Source organism: Scylla paramamosain, chromosome 14 (genome assembly GCF_035594125.1).
Source record: "Scylla paramamosain isolate STU-SP2022 chromosome 14, ASM3559412v1, whole genome shotgun sequence".
Lineage (NCBI taxonomy): Eukaryota > Metazoa > Arthropoda > Malacostraca > Decapoda > Portunidae > Scylla > Scylla paramamosain.
In genome coordinates, this window is record NC_087164.1 from 304,299 (window position 1) to 321,390 (window position 17,092).

Below are 17,092 nucleotides of genomic sequence, written 5' to 3' on the forward strand. Positions count from 1 at the left end.
TTTACGAGGATTTTACCCAGAATGGTTTTTATCATTAAGCAGTAGACAAGCTGTTACTAGCAGCATCACCAGATAGAGGCACAGCCTGTACGTGCCACACACAAAAACACACAGTGGAGACAGGCGCACTGCTGTACGAGGAGCCAAGCTGTGGAACGCGCTCCCACCTCGCCTAACCCAGGCACCCTCTCAACACTTTTAAGGCTAGAATTGAGAAATTTCTGCTAACAGATAATGTTTAAGCCAGACTGAGGATTTTATCGTCATCTTTTCAAGAAAATTTTACTCGCTAATATATCTCTATTTTATACTTTTATCTTATTTTATTGTATTTGTATTTTTATTTTATTTTTATTTTTATTTTATATGTATGTTTTTGTGCATGTGTAGTATGTGTGTTTCTTTTATTGTGACTTTTTACCTTTGGGATTTAATGGTAAACAATTTATCAAATCTTTTACATTAATATATAATAGTTGTAAGAGACTTATGTATCTGAATGTATTGTGATTGATGTGTCTATCGTAATTACTAAATATCTATTGTAACCTGAGTAATAACCACTTTGGTGGATAATAAACAAATCTGAATCTGAATCTGAATCTCTCTCTCTCTCTCTCTCTCTCTCTCTCTCTCTCTCTCTCTCTCTCTCTCTCTCTCTCTCTCTCTCTCTCTCTCTCTCTCTCTCTCTCTCTCTCTCTCTCTCTCTCTCTCTCTCTCTCTGTACCATATATAGAAAATGCAGTATGTCTAGAAGCGATAGTGATGTCATCAGAGATAAGGCCTGGGAACGGGAGTTGTAGACAAACGACAAATATCGTACTGCTGTTTTTTTTTTTTTTTTTTTTCGTGCTGGTAACACATGATCCTGCACTGTAACATTCCATGAATACACAAAGGGGGTATGAAATGAATTACTTAGGGCAAAAACAAGAAAAACAGGAGTGTAGTTATGCTGTGGGAAATGTAGTGAAAAGCCTTTGCCAGCACGTTTTTAATGTGCCTGGTGACAAAGGTATAATAAGCATTATATCAGCGCTGATACCATGGCCTCATCACGGGAATTCATTAACACTTGTTGTATCAGGGCTCATGTTATGGCCTCATCGCGGGAGTTGATTAACACTTCTAGCAGTTCTTACTTTATCTAGCGAGGACGTTTGTGCACGGGCTGGGGAACGTATCCTCAACAAAAAAAAAGGTCTTCTGCTGAACTGACTGTCATATGATATAATTTTAAAAAATCTACTGTTTTTGTAAAAGACCAAGGAAAAAAAAAGAAAAATGAGTGACGACGACAATTATTATCCTCGTCATTTTTTTGGGGCATTACGTTTATTAGACAGTGATGAAGAAATCGAATACAATGAGAATGCAAATGTGGATAACGAAGGCGAGGATCTATTTGCTAGTGACCATGAAAATAAAGGAAGTAATGAAGGAAATTATTCACAAGTATTGGCAGAAGCAAGTAATACTCAGTATCCTTACCTTTGTTATGCATTAGGTTGAGGTGACTTTCCTGAAGAAAATGAAACGAGTGAAAGTGATGATATGGAAAGCGACGTTGTACTCACCAGTGACGGTGAAAGCGAAGTAAGTCATGAAGAAAGTGATTCTGAAGAAAATGAAGACAATGATAATGCTAACACTTACGTGCAAACCCATGATGTATCCATACATGATGGCGATGAAAATGAACAAAATGATTGACAATTAATCACACAGTGACGGACTACATCATTATCTTCGTCATCTCTTTTTTGCATCAGGTTTAGAAGGCAGTGATGAAGAAAATTAAGGTAATGAAACTCAGTAGAAAATATTATCGAAAACTGTGGCCGGAAACGCGTTTAAAGACTAACTGCTAACCATTCATTTCACACAAGTGAGCATTCTGCTGCAAGGCGAGGGAGAGGCATGCAGTTAGCTAATTCCTAAGAGCAGAGTGAAAAGAGCGATGAAAGACCGCAACAGAAGCTACATCGTGGCAGACACGAAGGTTGAAGACAGTCAGTTAGATGACAGCTAGCTGTTCACTACATCATTCCGACTGCAACTGCCAAGGTAAATATGCCACAGTGTATATTTTGAAATTTCTGAAATGCAAGGAAGGCTGAAACAATTCATTTTATGTAATTATACAAAATGTTTCAGTATACATAATCAATTTACAGAAGTGTCTGGTTACGTGTCGTACTTGATCCCGTTCTCTTCAGTTTTTACATCAATAGAAAACGGCGGAAATTTAACGTCACTGCCAGCTACGGAAAAATGGCACCACTGCGAAGGAGGATGTGACGCACTGGAACATGTTTATGTATTACTCTAAATTACAAAATTTTTCAACATTTAGTTTTTCCTTATAGAAGAGTAACTTTTCGTGTCATAGAAAAAGTATAACGGCTTTCCAAAAATATTCATACAGTTTTTAAGAAACAGGAGGAAAGACGAGTGTGTCTCGCAGAAATAGCCATTTACCATTGTACTGTAACAGTGCGACACCAGACATGGCCTCAAAACGAGCCAGGAAAGCTCCAGTCTGGACCTACATGGACTAAATAAAGCCTGACGCTACTGTGTGCTTAGTGTGCAAGGACACACTTAAGTATGATGGAAATATTTAAAGCATCTTCCATGCTTTGTTCATACACTAAATTTAGTTGTACAGGATTCAGTGAAAAATATAAGAGAAATGCAAATAACAAAAGATAATGTAAAACAAATTGTTGTCTTTTTCCACCATAGTGTCAAAGCCTCTGACAAACTGAGCCAGCTTCACCTACAGCACGGTGTTCCTGTCAAGAAACTAATTCAAGACGTAGAGACTAGGTGGAACTCTACTTTCTATGTGCTGGAACGCTTCATTCAGCAAAGTGATCTCGTCACCACTACACTTTGCGTGCTGGGGAAAAATGACTTGTGCCTTCGCAGTGATGAGCTTAACCACATTAAAAAAAAAAATGCAATTGTTGTATTAGACTATTATGATGATACAACAAGGCGAGGAGTTTCTGGCGCTGGTGTGCTTGATAAAGCAAATGTTTGGGATTCGAGATTCTGCTTTTGAACGCGAATGTGTAATGAACCGATCGAAAATTATTGCATGTATTTTACCTACATCTCGCTCTTGTGTGCCTTCATTGCGTAGCTTTTCAACAGGTCTGCTCCTTCAGTGTCCCTCTTGTCATCTAAAAATTACTAAACCCACAACGTATACTAAGATCACTACCTTGCCTCCGTTTTCTTCGTCCCTTCTTTTCCATTCTTGTCCTTGTCACCGTCGTCGTCCTTGACCTCCTCCTCCTCCTCATCTTTGCTCTTGTTTTTGTTTTTGTTGTTGTGCTCCTCCTCCTCCTCCTCCTCCTCCTCCTCCTCCTCCTCCTCCTCCTCCTCCTCCTCCTCCTTTTCCTTCTTCACCACCACCACCACCACCACCGCCTACATCCCTTTTACATTACCACCAGTCCCCTGAACAATCGTCACCCCTCACGTAAGCCCATAACCCAACGCTAACACCTGCCTCCCCTTGGTTCCTGCAGCAGAGGGAGGTGTTCCACGCGCCCTTCTTCACCTCCTGGTTTTGCACGACCTGGACGGGGCTCTTCTGCCCGTCCTGCCTCGCCTGCCACTTCTGCTTCCGGAGGGACAAGGACTCACTCAAGGTCTCCCTCAAAACCATCGCGCAGAACTTCAGGGACCGCGGCGTCACTTTCAGTAAGTTGAGAGAGAGAGAGAGAGAGAGAGAGAGAGAGAGAGAGAGAGAGAGAGAGAGAGAGAGAGAGAGAGAGAGAGAGAGAGAGAGAGATCATTTCTGGCTGCGCGTTGTAATCCCACGCTCACGGCGGCACAACAGCAAGGAGAGGCGTCCCGAGCCCCGCCTAAGGACAATGTCTCTCTGGGGGATTTCTAGGGATGAACAGCTCGAGCTGGCTGCCGCCTTGTTGTCCTGGGCACTGCTGAGACTAAGGCCAGGGAGGGAGGGAGAGAGGGAGGAAGAAAAGGGACTTAGCTTGGAGGAAGAGCTTGTCTCTGTTTTATTCTCTTCGCACGGATGATTGTTTCAATAGGGGAACTGAACTGTATCTATTTATTTGTTGCGAGAGATCCAAGCGCGATACATACAGTTACATGTATGTGTGTGTGTGTGTGTGTGTGTGTGTGTGTTTGCGTGCGAGGCAGCATCACAACACACCAAAATATCTCCAATAACCAAAATATCTCCAATAACTTTGCTTCTTCTTCTTTCCCTCCTCTACTTCAACCAGATGGCACCACTGCTATCGCATCTATTTCTAAAGCTGAACTCTTTGCTCAAACCTTTGCTAAAAACTCTACCTTGAACGATTCTGGGCTTGTTCCTCTCTCTCCTCCACCCTCTGACTACTTCATGCCACGTATTAAAATTCTTCGTAATGATGTTTTCCATGCCCTCGCTGGCCTAAACCCTCGGAAGGCTTATGGACCTGATGGGGTCCCTCCTATTGTTCTCCGAAACTGTGCCTCCGTGCTTGCACCTTGCCTAGTCAAACTCTTTCAGCTCTGTCTGTCAACATCTACCTTTCCTTCTTGCTGGAAGTTTGCCTACATTCAACCTGTTCCTAAAAAGGGTGACCGTTCTAATCCCTCAAACTACCGTCCTATTGCTTTAATTTCCTGCCTATCTAAAGTTTTTGAGTCTATCCTCAACAGGAAGATTCTTAAACATCTATCACTTCACAACCATCTGATCGCCAGTATGGGTTCCGTCAAGGCCGCTCTACTGGTGATCTTCTGGCTTTCCTTACTGAGTCTTGGTCATCCTCTTGTAGAGATTTTGATGAAACTTTTGCTGTTGCCTTGGACATATCAAAAGCTTTTGATAGAGTCTGGCACAAAGCTTTGATTTCCAAACTACCCTCCTACGGTTTCTATCCTTCTCTCTGTAACTTCATCTCAAGTTTCCTTTCTGACCGTTCTATTGCTGCTGTGGTAGACGGTCACTGTTCTTCTCCTAAATCTATTAACAGTGGTGTTCCTCAGGGTTCTGTCCTGTCACCCACTCTCTTCTTATTATTCATTAATGATCTTCTAAACCAAACTTCTTGTCCTATCCACTCCTATGCTGATGATACCACCCTGCACTTTTCCACGTCTTTTCATAGACGTCCAACCCTTCAGGAGGTTAACATATCACGCAGGGAAGCCACAGAACGCCTGACTTCTGATCTTTCTAAAATTTCTGATTGGGGCAGAGCAAACTTGGTATTGTTCAATGCTTCAAAAACTCAATTCCTCCATCTATCAACTCGACACAACCTTCCAGACAACTATCCCCTCTTCTTCAATGACACTCAACTGTCCCCCTCTTCTACACTGAACATCCTCGGTCTGTCCTTTACTTATAATCTGAACTGGAAACTTCACATCTCATCTCTAGCTAAAACAGCTTCTATGAAGTTAGGTGTTCTGAGACGTCTCCACCAGTTTTTCTCATCCCCCCAGCTGCTAACTCTGTACAAGGGCCTTATCCGTCCATGTATGGAGTATGCTTCACATGTCTGGGGGGGTTCCACTCATACTGCTCTTCTAGACAGGGTGGAATCAAAAGCTTTTCGTCTCATCAACTCCTCTCCTCTAACTGACTGTCTTCAGCCTCTCTCTCACCGCCGCAATGTTGCACATCTAGCTGTCTTCTACCGCTATTTTCATGCCAACTGCTCTTCTGATCTTGCTAACTGCATGCCTCCCCTCCTCCCACGGCCTCGCTGCACAAGACTTTCTTCTTTCTCTCACCCCTATTCTGTCCACCTCTCTAACGCAAGAGTTAACTAGTATTCTCAATCATTCATCCCTTTCTCTGGTAAACTCTGGAACTCCCTGCCTGCTTCTGTATTTCCACCTTCCTATGACTTGAATTCCTTCAAGAGGGAGGTTTCAAGACACTTATCCACCAATTTTTGACCACTACTTTGACCCTTTTATGGGACTGGCATTTCAGTGGGCATTTTTTTTTATTGGATTTTTGTTGCCCTTGGCCAGTATCCTTCCTACATAAAAAAAAAAAAAAAAACACAGAGGGCGAGTAGTGGCGCTACATCCCTGAGATATTGTCACGGGGACTAAGGCGGTTATGATATGAAAGGTGGGCGAGAACTTCACACTCCAGAATAGATTCCAGCCCCTGATGTGAGAGAATCGGGAAGGCGTGACTTCACCTTCAGACATCGCAGCGATCGTGCCTCAGTCATGCAAGTGAAGCAAGAGTCGAGGATAAAGTTGCCTTGATTTGGCTTGGCAGGTTGTCAATGCGACACCACTTGTTATTATTCTAGCGACACATTATGAAATTCCATCCAAGTCAGTTGCCGTTGAAGGATAAATGACAAGAAAGAATATTTTCCTAGCAATAAAAAACAAAATTAATGTATTAAATCAGAAGGATAGAAGGACACGATGGAAAATTTGTAATATATTAATGGTGAAGTATTACGAAAAGACTCAACTAAAATAGCTTTCTTGACAGATGTTAACACTGCAGAGAGAGAGAGAGAGAGAGAGAGAGAGAGAGAGAGAGAGAGAGAGAGAGAGAGAGAGAGAGTGAAAAATAATTTGGGATTATTTTATTAGCTTTGGGGCACAACCCACCAGAATAATGAAAACTGACATGAAAAAAAAAATGACTATTTTGTAGGGACTGAAAGATGGACGATTATTGATTATTGTTGATAAAAGGAATATTTTCATTGGGGAGAGAAATCAGTACTAGTTTTCTATCTTGAATGTGCGAGGATCATATTGTAGTGTTATATGTTGTTATCGTCCAAAGTTTTAGTGTGTTAGTCACAGACAGGAAGGCCTCACGCGTGGAATCAATAATAGTTCAGAGGAAAGGAGGAACAGCAGCATTAATTAAGAGGGATGAGGCTACTTCGATGAGGCTACGTCAGAGAAACACAGGAAAGAAAAGCTCCTGGCGGGGTAACTAGAATGATTGGGTTTTAGAAGATCATGGACGTTGCCTGCAGGATGAAGGGTCTCGGCTTGGCCTCGATGAATAAAAGACAAAGGCAAAGTTGACTGGACAAAAGTACAGTGGCAAAAATACGTGAGCAAGACAATAGAGAAGTGGGGAGTGTACTGATGCAAGACTGATGAACATTAGACACTGTGTTCTTGATTACCAATGGAAGGTCGGATCAACAATGTGAAAAACTGGGATGGAAAATATTAGTACAAGTGTGGCTAGAGAACACTGTTGTAAGAAGTCAAAATATCGAGAGAAATATGAAAGAACTAGTGTATAATGAAACTTTTTGTTGTAGAAGATCGGGAGCAAAGCTAATGAAAACTGCGTCATCATCATCATCATCATCATCATCATTATAAAATAAGGAAAGCTTCTGAAAATATTATCGAAAGAATGCAATGTGTCGAGAGAGATGGAAATGATGAGAGACGCGCACAGTATTTCTGGTAATAAATTTCTGCTTCCCATTCTCGATATTTTTGTGTCACCAATTCTACGTTTTTGCGACAGGAACATGAAGGAGTGTGCGAACGATAAAGTTTCACAAAGCAAAGAACGCTTTCGGCAGAGGCAAGTTAAAGGCAGCAGAGAGTGAGGGGATGCGGAGCCACTTGCCTCGGTGCAATGGTTGGCGCTGAGGTGACGCGTGGAGTGGTGACCGCCTCCTACAGATTTTACCTGGTTTACGTTTGAGGTGTGTGTGTGTGTGTGTGTATGTAAACGTTAACTCAAATCGATGCATTTCCTCACGTCACTTACACTGTAGACTTTGACATGTTAATAGAGACGTGTCCTTTCATTCCTCGAGGAGTGACGCCTGCCTGCCTCCCGCTCCAGCACGGCAGGTAAAGAAAACGAGAGTCTGTTCCCCGCCTCCCTTGGGACAACTTTTGCAGCCACGCAGGATTACAGACTGGCAGATTGGAAAGTTCTGCATTAATTTTACCGAATCTCGTAATCTCTTGGTAAATTGGAAACGGCGAGCAACAAGCGACTTTTCCTGGTTATACATCACGATTCAAGATTACGACCTTAAATGTGACTTTATCAATGCACCTTATATTTACATGTGATAGAGTAGTCAGGCGTGGAGGGAAAGGCGCCTGAAGTGTGTGGACAGTGTGAAGACCAGTGCCAAGAAATGCAGGGATTTTGGAAGTCGGAGAAATCGGTGATGTTAATGTGTTGATGGTAGAAGATTAATGGGAAACTTTTTGGTGGTGCAAGTCAGATGGAAAATTTTTAAAAGGTGGAAAAAATTATGGAAGTTTCCGTGATGGAAGAAAGATAAGGAGTGACTGGCGGCTGGTCAGTGTTGGTGTCTTCACTCCATGGAGAGAGTTCTGAAAGTTGATAAAATAAAGACACGTATAAAAAAAAGTATAGAAGAATGAAAGCAGCGTTAGTTAAAGAGCGGAAAGTTTTCATCACATCACTGGTTCACTTCAGGCTGAAACACAAGCAAGGGCAAACAGTTACATCGAAAACAAGCCACCAGCCAGGGACGCTCAGTGCAAACTCGATAACAGACAATACCTGCCATGAAATTACCTCGTGCCGCCGCCGCCCTTCATGCCTCAGGACGCAGCATTACGAGCTGATAGTGTAAAAAAAATGCAGATAGGAATCCAAAGGGCTTTCAGATATACAAGTCTACGGACAGTGCTCTGTGATCAAATTTACAGATCCCTTGCAAGTCTGATGGCGAAATTTAAACATACACTAATACTCGCGCGTGTGGACTTGTCATTAGTATATATGAGGAATGAGCACTGCAACAACTTTCATAGTTGAACAATTATTGATAGACCATTGCGAGATTCAGCAGTGCAATACACACAAGAACGCACCCCACCATCCACTGGGAACACAGGCAACACACACACTCAAGAACCATCCTACCTACGCCGCAGGCACGCAGTGAACTGTTACTAACACTGACGGGACAAAAAACACCAATGTACTTTTCCTGACAAAGTTTTCTTGACTTTAGTCGTTTAGTGGACAGAGGAGAGGGAGATAAGACCCAAAACAAAAGACGAAGGGAGAAAGGCATGGAGAGAGAGAGAGAGAGAGAGAGAGAGAGAGAGAGAGAGAGAGAGAGAGAGAGAGAGAGAGAGAGAGAGAGGATCATCCTCTGAATAGGTTTTCTCGCCACCAGTTTCTTAAAGAAGGCCAGTGGGAAGCTCGGCAAGGACTACACGTGAGGACAGAATGGGAGCAGTGAAAGGCAGAGAGGTAGTTAGACTGGCCAATGATGATGATCTCGAAATTTTCTTCCTTTCTTCACCATTTTCTTAATCCTTTTCCTCCGGAGCATCTTCTCCCCAATTATTTACGTTTTGACGCTCATACTTAAGCTAGTGTCTTAAATAACTCTGTAGCTTGAAAATACAAAACTTGACCTCTTAGTCTCTCATTTCGTATCTATGTGTCCATGCAGACAGTCTTCCAGTGCTGTGAATGTTAACAGGGAGTGCAGCACAGTGAGGGCTTAATGAGACCTACGGGCAAACTCAGTAAGAAGAAACAACAGAAAGGCAGGAAAGTGGAGAGGCCAATGATGCCGCCCTCTGAGAATTAGTCCCTCCATTCGTTCCGTGATGAGACCCAGGGGCGAGGCTACCAAAGACTTTCACCGCCTAAGTCAGGAAGGGACACGACGAGGAAACTGGAGAGGCTGATGATGACTCGCTCTCAGAACCAATCCCTCTTTTGGTTTTATAAATAGATCCTAGAGGCACACACACACACTGACACACACACACACACACACACACACACACATACACACACACACACACACACACACACACACACACACACACACACACACACACACACACACACACACACACTAATTATAGTGACGTTTACAAGCAACAAAATCACGCAGGAACTTTGCTTCTCACTCATGCATGTAAACGAGGAAGCTCTCAGTAAAGTGATGGTTATTTGGGATGCTGAGGGTGTAATATGGTTATGAAAGGACTGTTACACGAGGCATTAAGGGAGGAACTGGTTGAGTAAGTGGTATAGAGAAGGTAGGTAGGCTGGAGATTACATTATACCAGAAAACGATTTTATTCAATGTAAGGACACACACATAAGCATGAAACAGTCTTTTACAGTACAGCAATAGATACACTGTGCTCAGATGAAATGCTAATGATGATACATTCAATATATTCACGATAACCTCCAGCATCATTGCGTCACATACTATAACTGTTTTGATGGACTAATGCTTACATAGCTGCACCATACGTATTCATTCTTCTGGATAGCGTAGTACGGTACATTACCTAATCCTTTCACTGCTGCGATCTTCCTTTGTTAACTTTGAAACCGGTGTGAAAAAAATGTTTGCATGGATACACAAAGAGAGAGAGAGAGAGAGAGAGAGAGAGAGAGAGAGAGAGAGAGAGAGAGAGAGAGAGAGAGAGAGAGAGAGAGAGAGAGAGAGAGAGAGAGAGTTAATTAATTTAGCTACAGGACAATTTGAGTCAGTAGCACATAAGTGTCTAAAAACTGATGATTGGATACGGGAAAATAGTTGTGTAGTAGTGAAAGGGTTGATATCAAGAGTAATGCTAATTTGTCACGTAGTTTATATCATCTACTACTCACTGGAATCCCACTATTAACATTCCTGATTCAGTATAACGTACAGCACCATTACTTCACCTACAACCTGTGCATTACGAGTACTATCAGTGTCTTAACCTCTGCATATTATCGGTTATTACGCAACAATGCACCTCACACATGATGCAGGATAACATGCAGCACAGTCACGCTACTTACTGTCACTGGGCGCCTTACCAGTTATCAGTAACTACTTAACAACACATCACAGAGCACAAGAACTTGAGGAGGGAAGCGAAAAAAAAAACAAGGAAAGACTGCAATTTATTGGAAGACGGAAGGCGAAAATAGGAGCCTAATTTACTGAGGGTGTAGCTATAAAGGCAAGGAGATAGATGAGAGAGAAGGAAAGGGTAGACGAAAATGAAAGGTCACTGCAGGAAGACCAAAGGAAGGGAAACAAGGAAGAAAGGGAAGGGAAAGCTGGAAGACAGACCTTTCCGTGCTGAGATATGGTTAATTATGCTGTAAGTTCTTGTTATCTCACGGAACTGTAATTTACCTCTTGCCGGGTCTCTCTCTCTCTCTCTCTCTCTCTCTCTCTCTCTCTCTCTCTCTCTCTCTCTCTCTCTCCTCTCTCTCTCTCTCTCTCTCTCTCTCTCTCTCTCTCTCTCTCCTCTCTCTCTCTCTCTCTCTCCTCTCTCTCTCTCTCTCTCTCTCTCTCTCTATATATATATATTATATATATATAATATAATATATATATATATATATATATATATATATATATATATATATATATATGCTGTGTGTGAGGAAGAGAAGGAAATGGGAGAAGAAAGGAAGAGGAATGTGATGAAGATGAAGCGGAGAAGGAGGAGGAGGAGAAGGAGGAGGAGAAGGAGGAGAAGCAGAAAGGAAAGGAAAAACAGGAAAATGGGATGAAGATGAAGAGGAGAGTGAGGCGGTGGAGGAGTAGGAGGAAGATGGGGGTAAGGAAGGAAGAAGAATGTGTTGAAGAAGGAGAGGAGAAGGAGAGAATGACTGTTGTGATGGACGCTGCATGCGTGATCATGCCAAGTGTTGTGGTTGTGAGCTCTTACCTGCCCTCGTGCATCACTGAGGGACGCTTCATGAGGTGGACAGGCCCTTCATCTCCTACTGCTGTTCTCGCTCAGTACCACCACCACCACCACCACCATCAAGGTCACACCTGCTACACCTGCACAGTGCGTGTTGGTGGAGCGTCAGCCCACGCTCCCTACACACACAGACATGCCAGTATTCTATAACGCTTTGCTCTCTCACCACGAGTATTTTCCAAGGTCACAGAGATGATTAGCAGGGTTGTCAAAATGTTTCTCTTGTTAAGGCACTCAGCAAGGTTAGTTTACCCAAATAAATCATTTTCTGCGATGAATTGTAATGAGAGAAAACACGATATGTAGAATTTAATAGTGCACTTACTTTCACTCCGTGATGAATTTAAAGCCCTTTAAAGCGCATTTAAGCGCTATTGGTAGTGGATCACGCGTCATTTAAAGGTCCCGTTATCATTGTAAAATAACTCTTTCCTGAATTTTTCCGTGAGAAGACACAATTATGTATTTTCTCGATTGTATTCGTAATTTATAGTGCATGACCGATCCTCGATAACCTGATTGTGGTGGCCTGGCTGTCGAGGCCCCGAGGCATTGGCGCGAGAGGCAGGTTGACGAGAAGGACTACCTATCTTTGTCCCTCTTTTTCCCGTCATTTCCCTGCACCCTGCCACCCTTGACTATATGTCAAGATAGCCTTCTCAAAGAAGAAGGTTGATGCAAAAGGCAAGAAAGCAAAAGAAAAGAGAGAACAATTTGAGACAATTTCAAGCCTCTCACAGCAGTGACGCTGCTCCCATCACCAACGCCGCCCTCAACACCTGTTGGTGTTATTTCTACTGCTGCTGCTTCTTCTGCAAACCGCTTCTACTGGTGTTGCCCCTGCTACTGTTACTGCAGTTTGTCATGCCATTGCTACCGTGCTAGTGTTGGAACACAACCGTCGTCGTCGTCGTCCTTGACCTCCTCCTCCTCCTCATCTTTTGCTCTTGTTTTTGTTTTTGGTTGTTGTGCTCCTCCTCCTCCTCCTCCTCCTCCTCCTCCTCCTCCTCCTCCTCCTCCTCCTCCTCCTCCTCCTCCTTTTCCTTCTTCACCACCACCACCACCACCACCGCCTACATCCCTTTTACATTACCACCAGTCCCCTGAACAATCGTCACCCCTCACGTAAGCCCATAACCCAACGCTAACACCTGCCTCCCCTTGGTTCCTGCAGCAGAGGGAGGTGTTCCACGCGCCCTTCTTCACCTCCTGGTTTTGCACGACCTGGACGGGGCTCTTCTGCCCGTCCTGCCTCGCCTGCCACTTCTGCTTCCGGAGGGACAAGGACTCACTCAAGGTCTCCCTCAAAACCATCGCGCAGAACTTCAGGGACCGCGGCGTCACTTTCAGTAAGTTGAGAGAGAGAGAGAGAGAGAGAGAGAGAGAGAGAGAGAGAGAGAGAAAGAGAGAGAGAGAGAGAGAGAGAGAGATCATTTTCTGGCTGCGCGTTGTAATCCCACGCTCACGGCGGCACAACAGCAAGGAGAGGCGTTCCGAGCCCCGCCTAAGGACAATGTCTCTCTGGGGGATTTCTAGGGATGAACAGCTCGAGCTGGCTGCCGCCTTGTTGTCCTGGGCACTGCTGAGACTAAGGCCAGGGAGGGAGGGAGAAGAGGGAGGAAGAAAAGGGACTTAGCTTGGAGGAAGAGCTTGTCTCTGTTTTTATTCTCTTCGCACGGATGATTGTATTCAATAGGGGGAACTGAACTGTATCTATTTATTTGTTGCGAGAGATCCAAGCGCGATACATACAGTTACATGTATGTGTGTGTGTGTGTGTGTGTGTGTGTGTGTGTGTTTGCGTGCGAGGCAGCATCACAACACACCAAAATATCTCCAATAACCAAAATATCTCCAATAACTTTGCTTCTTCTTCTTTCCCTCCTCTACTTCAACCAGATGGCACCACTGCTATCGCATCTATTTCTAAAGCTGAACTCTTTGCTCAAACCTTTGCTAAAAACTCTACCTTGAACGATTCTGGGCTTGTTCCTCTCTCTCCTCCACCCTCTGACTACTTCATGCCACGTATTAAAATTCTTCGTAATGATGTTTTCCATGCCCTCGCTGGCCTAAACCCTCGGAAGGCTTATGGACCTGATGGGGTCCCTCCTATTGTTCTCCGAAACTGTGCCTCCGTGCTTGCACCTTGCCTAGTCAAACTCTTTCAGCTCTGTCTGTCAACATCTACCTTTCCTTCTTGCTGGAAGTTTGCCTACATTCAACCTGTTCCTAAAAAGGGTGACCGTTCTAATCCCTCAAACTACCGTCCTATTGCTTTAATTTCCTGCCTATCTAAAGTTTTTGAGTCTATCCTCAACAGGAAGATTCTTAAACATCTATCACTTCACAACCATCTGATCGCCAGTATGGGTTCCGTCAAGGCCGCTCTACTGGTGATCTTCTGGCTTTCCTTACTGAGTCTTGGTCATCCTCTTGTAGAGATTTTGATGAAACTTTTGCTGTTGCCTTGGACATATCAAAAGCTTTTGATAGAGTCTGGCACAAAGCTTTGATTTCCAAACTACCCTCCTACGGTTTCTATCCTTCTCTCTGTAACTTCATCTCAAGTTTCCTTTCTGACCGTTCTATTGCTGCTGTGGTAGACGGTCACTGTTCTTCTCCTAAATCTATTAACAGTGGTGTTCCTCAGGGTTCTGTCCTGTCACCCACTCTCTTCTTATTATTCATTAATGATCTTCTAAACCAAACTTCTTGTCCTATCCACTCCTATGCTGATGATACCACCCTGCACTTTTCCACGTCTTTTCATAGACGTCCAACCCTTCAGGAGGTTAACATATCACGCAGGGAAGCCACAGAACGCCTGACTTCTGATCTTTCTAAAATTTCTGATTGGGGCAGAGCAAACTTGGTATTGTTCAATGCTTCAAAAACTCAATTCCTCCATCTATCAACTCGACACAACCTTCCAGACAACTATCCCCTCTTCTTCAATGACACTCAACTGTCCCCCTCTTCTACACTGAACATCCTCGGTCTGTCCTTTACTTATAATCTGAACTGGAAACTTCACATCTCATCTCTAGCTAAAACAGCTTCTATGAAGTTAGGTGTTCTGAGACGTCTCCACCAGTTTTTCTCATCCCCCCAGCTGCTAACTCTGTACAAGGGCCTTATCCGTCCATGTATGGAGTATGCTTCACATGTCTGGGGGGTTCCACTCATACTGCTCTTCTAGACAGGGTGGAATCAAAAGCTTTTCGTCTCATCAACTCCTCTCCTCTAACTGACTGTCTTCAGCCTCTCTCTCACCGCCGCAATGTTGCACATCTAGCTGTCTTCTACCGCTATTTTCATGCCAACTGCTCTTCTGATCTTGCTAACTGCATGCCTCCCCTCCTCCCACGGCCTCGCTGCACAAGACTTTCTTCTTTCTCTCACCCCTATTCTGTCCACCTCTCTAACGCAAGAGTTAACTAGTATTCTCAATCATTCATCCCTTTCTCTGGTAAACTCTGGAACTCCCTGCCTGCTTCTGTATTTCCACCTTCCTATGACTTGAATTCCTTCAAGAGGGAGGTTTCAAGACACTTATCCACCAATTTTTGACCACTACTTTGACCCTTTTATGGGACTGGCATTTCAGTGGGCATTTTTTTTTATTGGATTTTTGTTGCCCTTGGCCAGTATCCTTCCTACATAAAAAAAAAAAAAAAAAACACAGAGGGCGAGTAGTGGCGCTACATCCCTGAGATATTGTCACGGGGACTAAGGCGGTTATGATATGAAAGGTGGGCGAGAACTTCACACTCCAGAATAGATTCCAGCCCCTGATGTGAGAGAATCGGGAAGGCGTGACTTCACCTTCAGACATCGCAGCGATCGTGCCTCAGTCATGCAAGTGAAGCAAGAGTCGAGGATAAAGTTGCCTTGATTTGGCTTGGCAGGTTGTCAATGCGACACCACTTGTTATTATTCTAGCGACACATTATGAAATTCCATCCAAGTCAGTTGCCGTTGAAGGATAAATGACAAGAAAGAATATTTTCCTAGCAATAAAAAACAAAATTAATGTATTAAATCAGAAGGATAGAAGGACACGATGGAAAATTTGTAATATATTAATGGTGAAGTATTACGAAAAGACTCAACTAAAATAGCTTTCTTGACAGATGTTAACACTGCAGAGAGAGAGAGAGAGAGAGAGAGAGAGAGAGAGAGAGAGAGAGAGAGAGAGAGTGAAAAATAATTTGGGATTATTTTATTAGCTTTGGGGCACAACCCACCAGAATAATGAAAACTGACATGAAAAAAAAAATGACTATTTTGTAGGGACTGAAAGATGGACGATTATTGATTATTGTTGATAAAAGGAATATTTTCATTGGGGAGAGAAATCAGTACTAGTTTTCTATCTTGAATGTGCGAGGATCATATTGTAGTGTTATATGTTGTTATCGTCCAAAGTTTTAGTGTGTTAGTCACAGACAGGAAGGCCTCACGCGTGGAATCAATAATAGTTCAGAGGAAAGGAGGAACAGCAGCATTAATTAAGAGGGATGAGGCTACTTCGATGAGGCTACGTCAGAGAAACACAGGAAAGAAAAGCTCCTGGCGGGGTAACTAGAATGATTGGGTTTTAGAAGATCATGGACGTTGCCTGCAGGATGAAGGGTCTCGGCTTGGCCTCGATGAATAAAAGACAAAGGCAAAGTTGACTGGACAAAAGTACAGTGGCAAAAATACGTGAGCAAGACAATAGAGAAGTGGGGAGTGTACTGATGCAAGACTGATGAACATTAGACACTGTGTTCTTGATTACCAATGGAAGGTCGGATCAACAATGTGAAAAACTGGGATGGAAAATATTAGTACAAGTGTGGCTAGAGAACACTGTTGTAAGAAGTCAAAATATCGAGAGAAATATGAAAGAACTAGTGTATAATGAAACTTTTTGTTGTAGAAGATCGGGAGCAAAGCTAATGAAAACTGCGTCATCATCATCATCATCATCATCATCATTATAAAATAAGGAAAGCTTCTGAAAATATTATCGAAAGAATGCAATGTGTCGAGAGAGATGGAAATGATGAGAGACGCGCACAGTATTTCTGGTAATAAATTTCTGCTTCCCATTCTCGATATTTTTGTGTCACCAATTCTACGTTTTTGCGACAGGAACATGAAGGAGTGTGCGAACGATAAAGTTTCACAAAGCAAAGAACGCTTTCGGCAGAGGCAAGTTAAAGGCAGCAGAGAGTGAGGGGATGCGGAGCCACTTGCCTCGGTGCAATGGTTGGCGCTGAGGTGACGCGTGGAGTGGTGACCGCCTCCTACAGATTTTACCTGGTTTACGTTTGAGGTGTGTGTGTGTGTGTGTGTATGTAAA

The 17,092-nt window shown here is 43.3% G+C and overlaps 1 protein-coding gene across 1 annotated transcript in view; it reads left to right on the forward strand.

The window, feature by feature from the left end:
• The window catches only part of LOC135106724 (uncharacterized), a 66,521-nt gene that overhangs the window by 23,671 nt on the left and 25,758 nt on the right, over positions 1 to 17,092 (forward strand). Inside the window, exons 2-3 of the mRNA XM_064015981.1 lie at positions 3,543 to 3,717; positions 12,914 to 13,088. Of these exons, the coding sequence (XP_063872051.1) occupies positions 3,543 to 3,717; positions 12,914 to 13,088 (350 nt within the window). The remainder of the gene's footprint in view (positions 1 to 3,542; positions 3,718 to 12,913; positions 13,089 to 17,092) is intronic.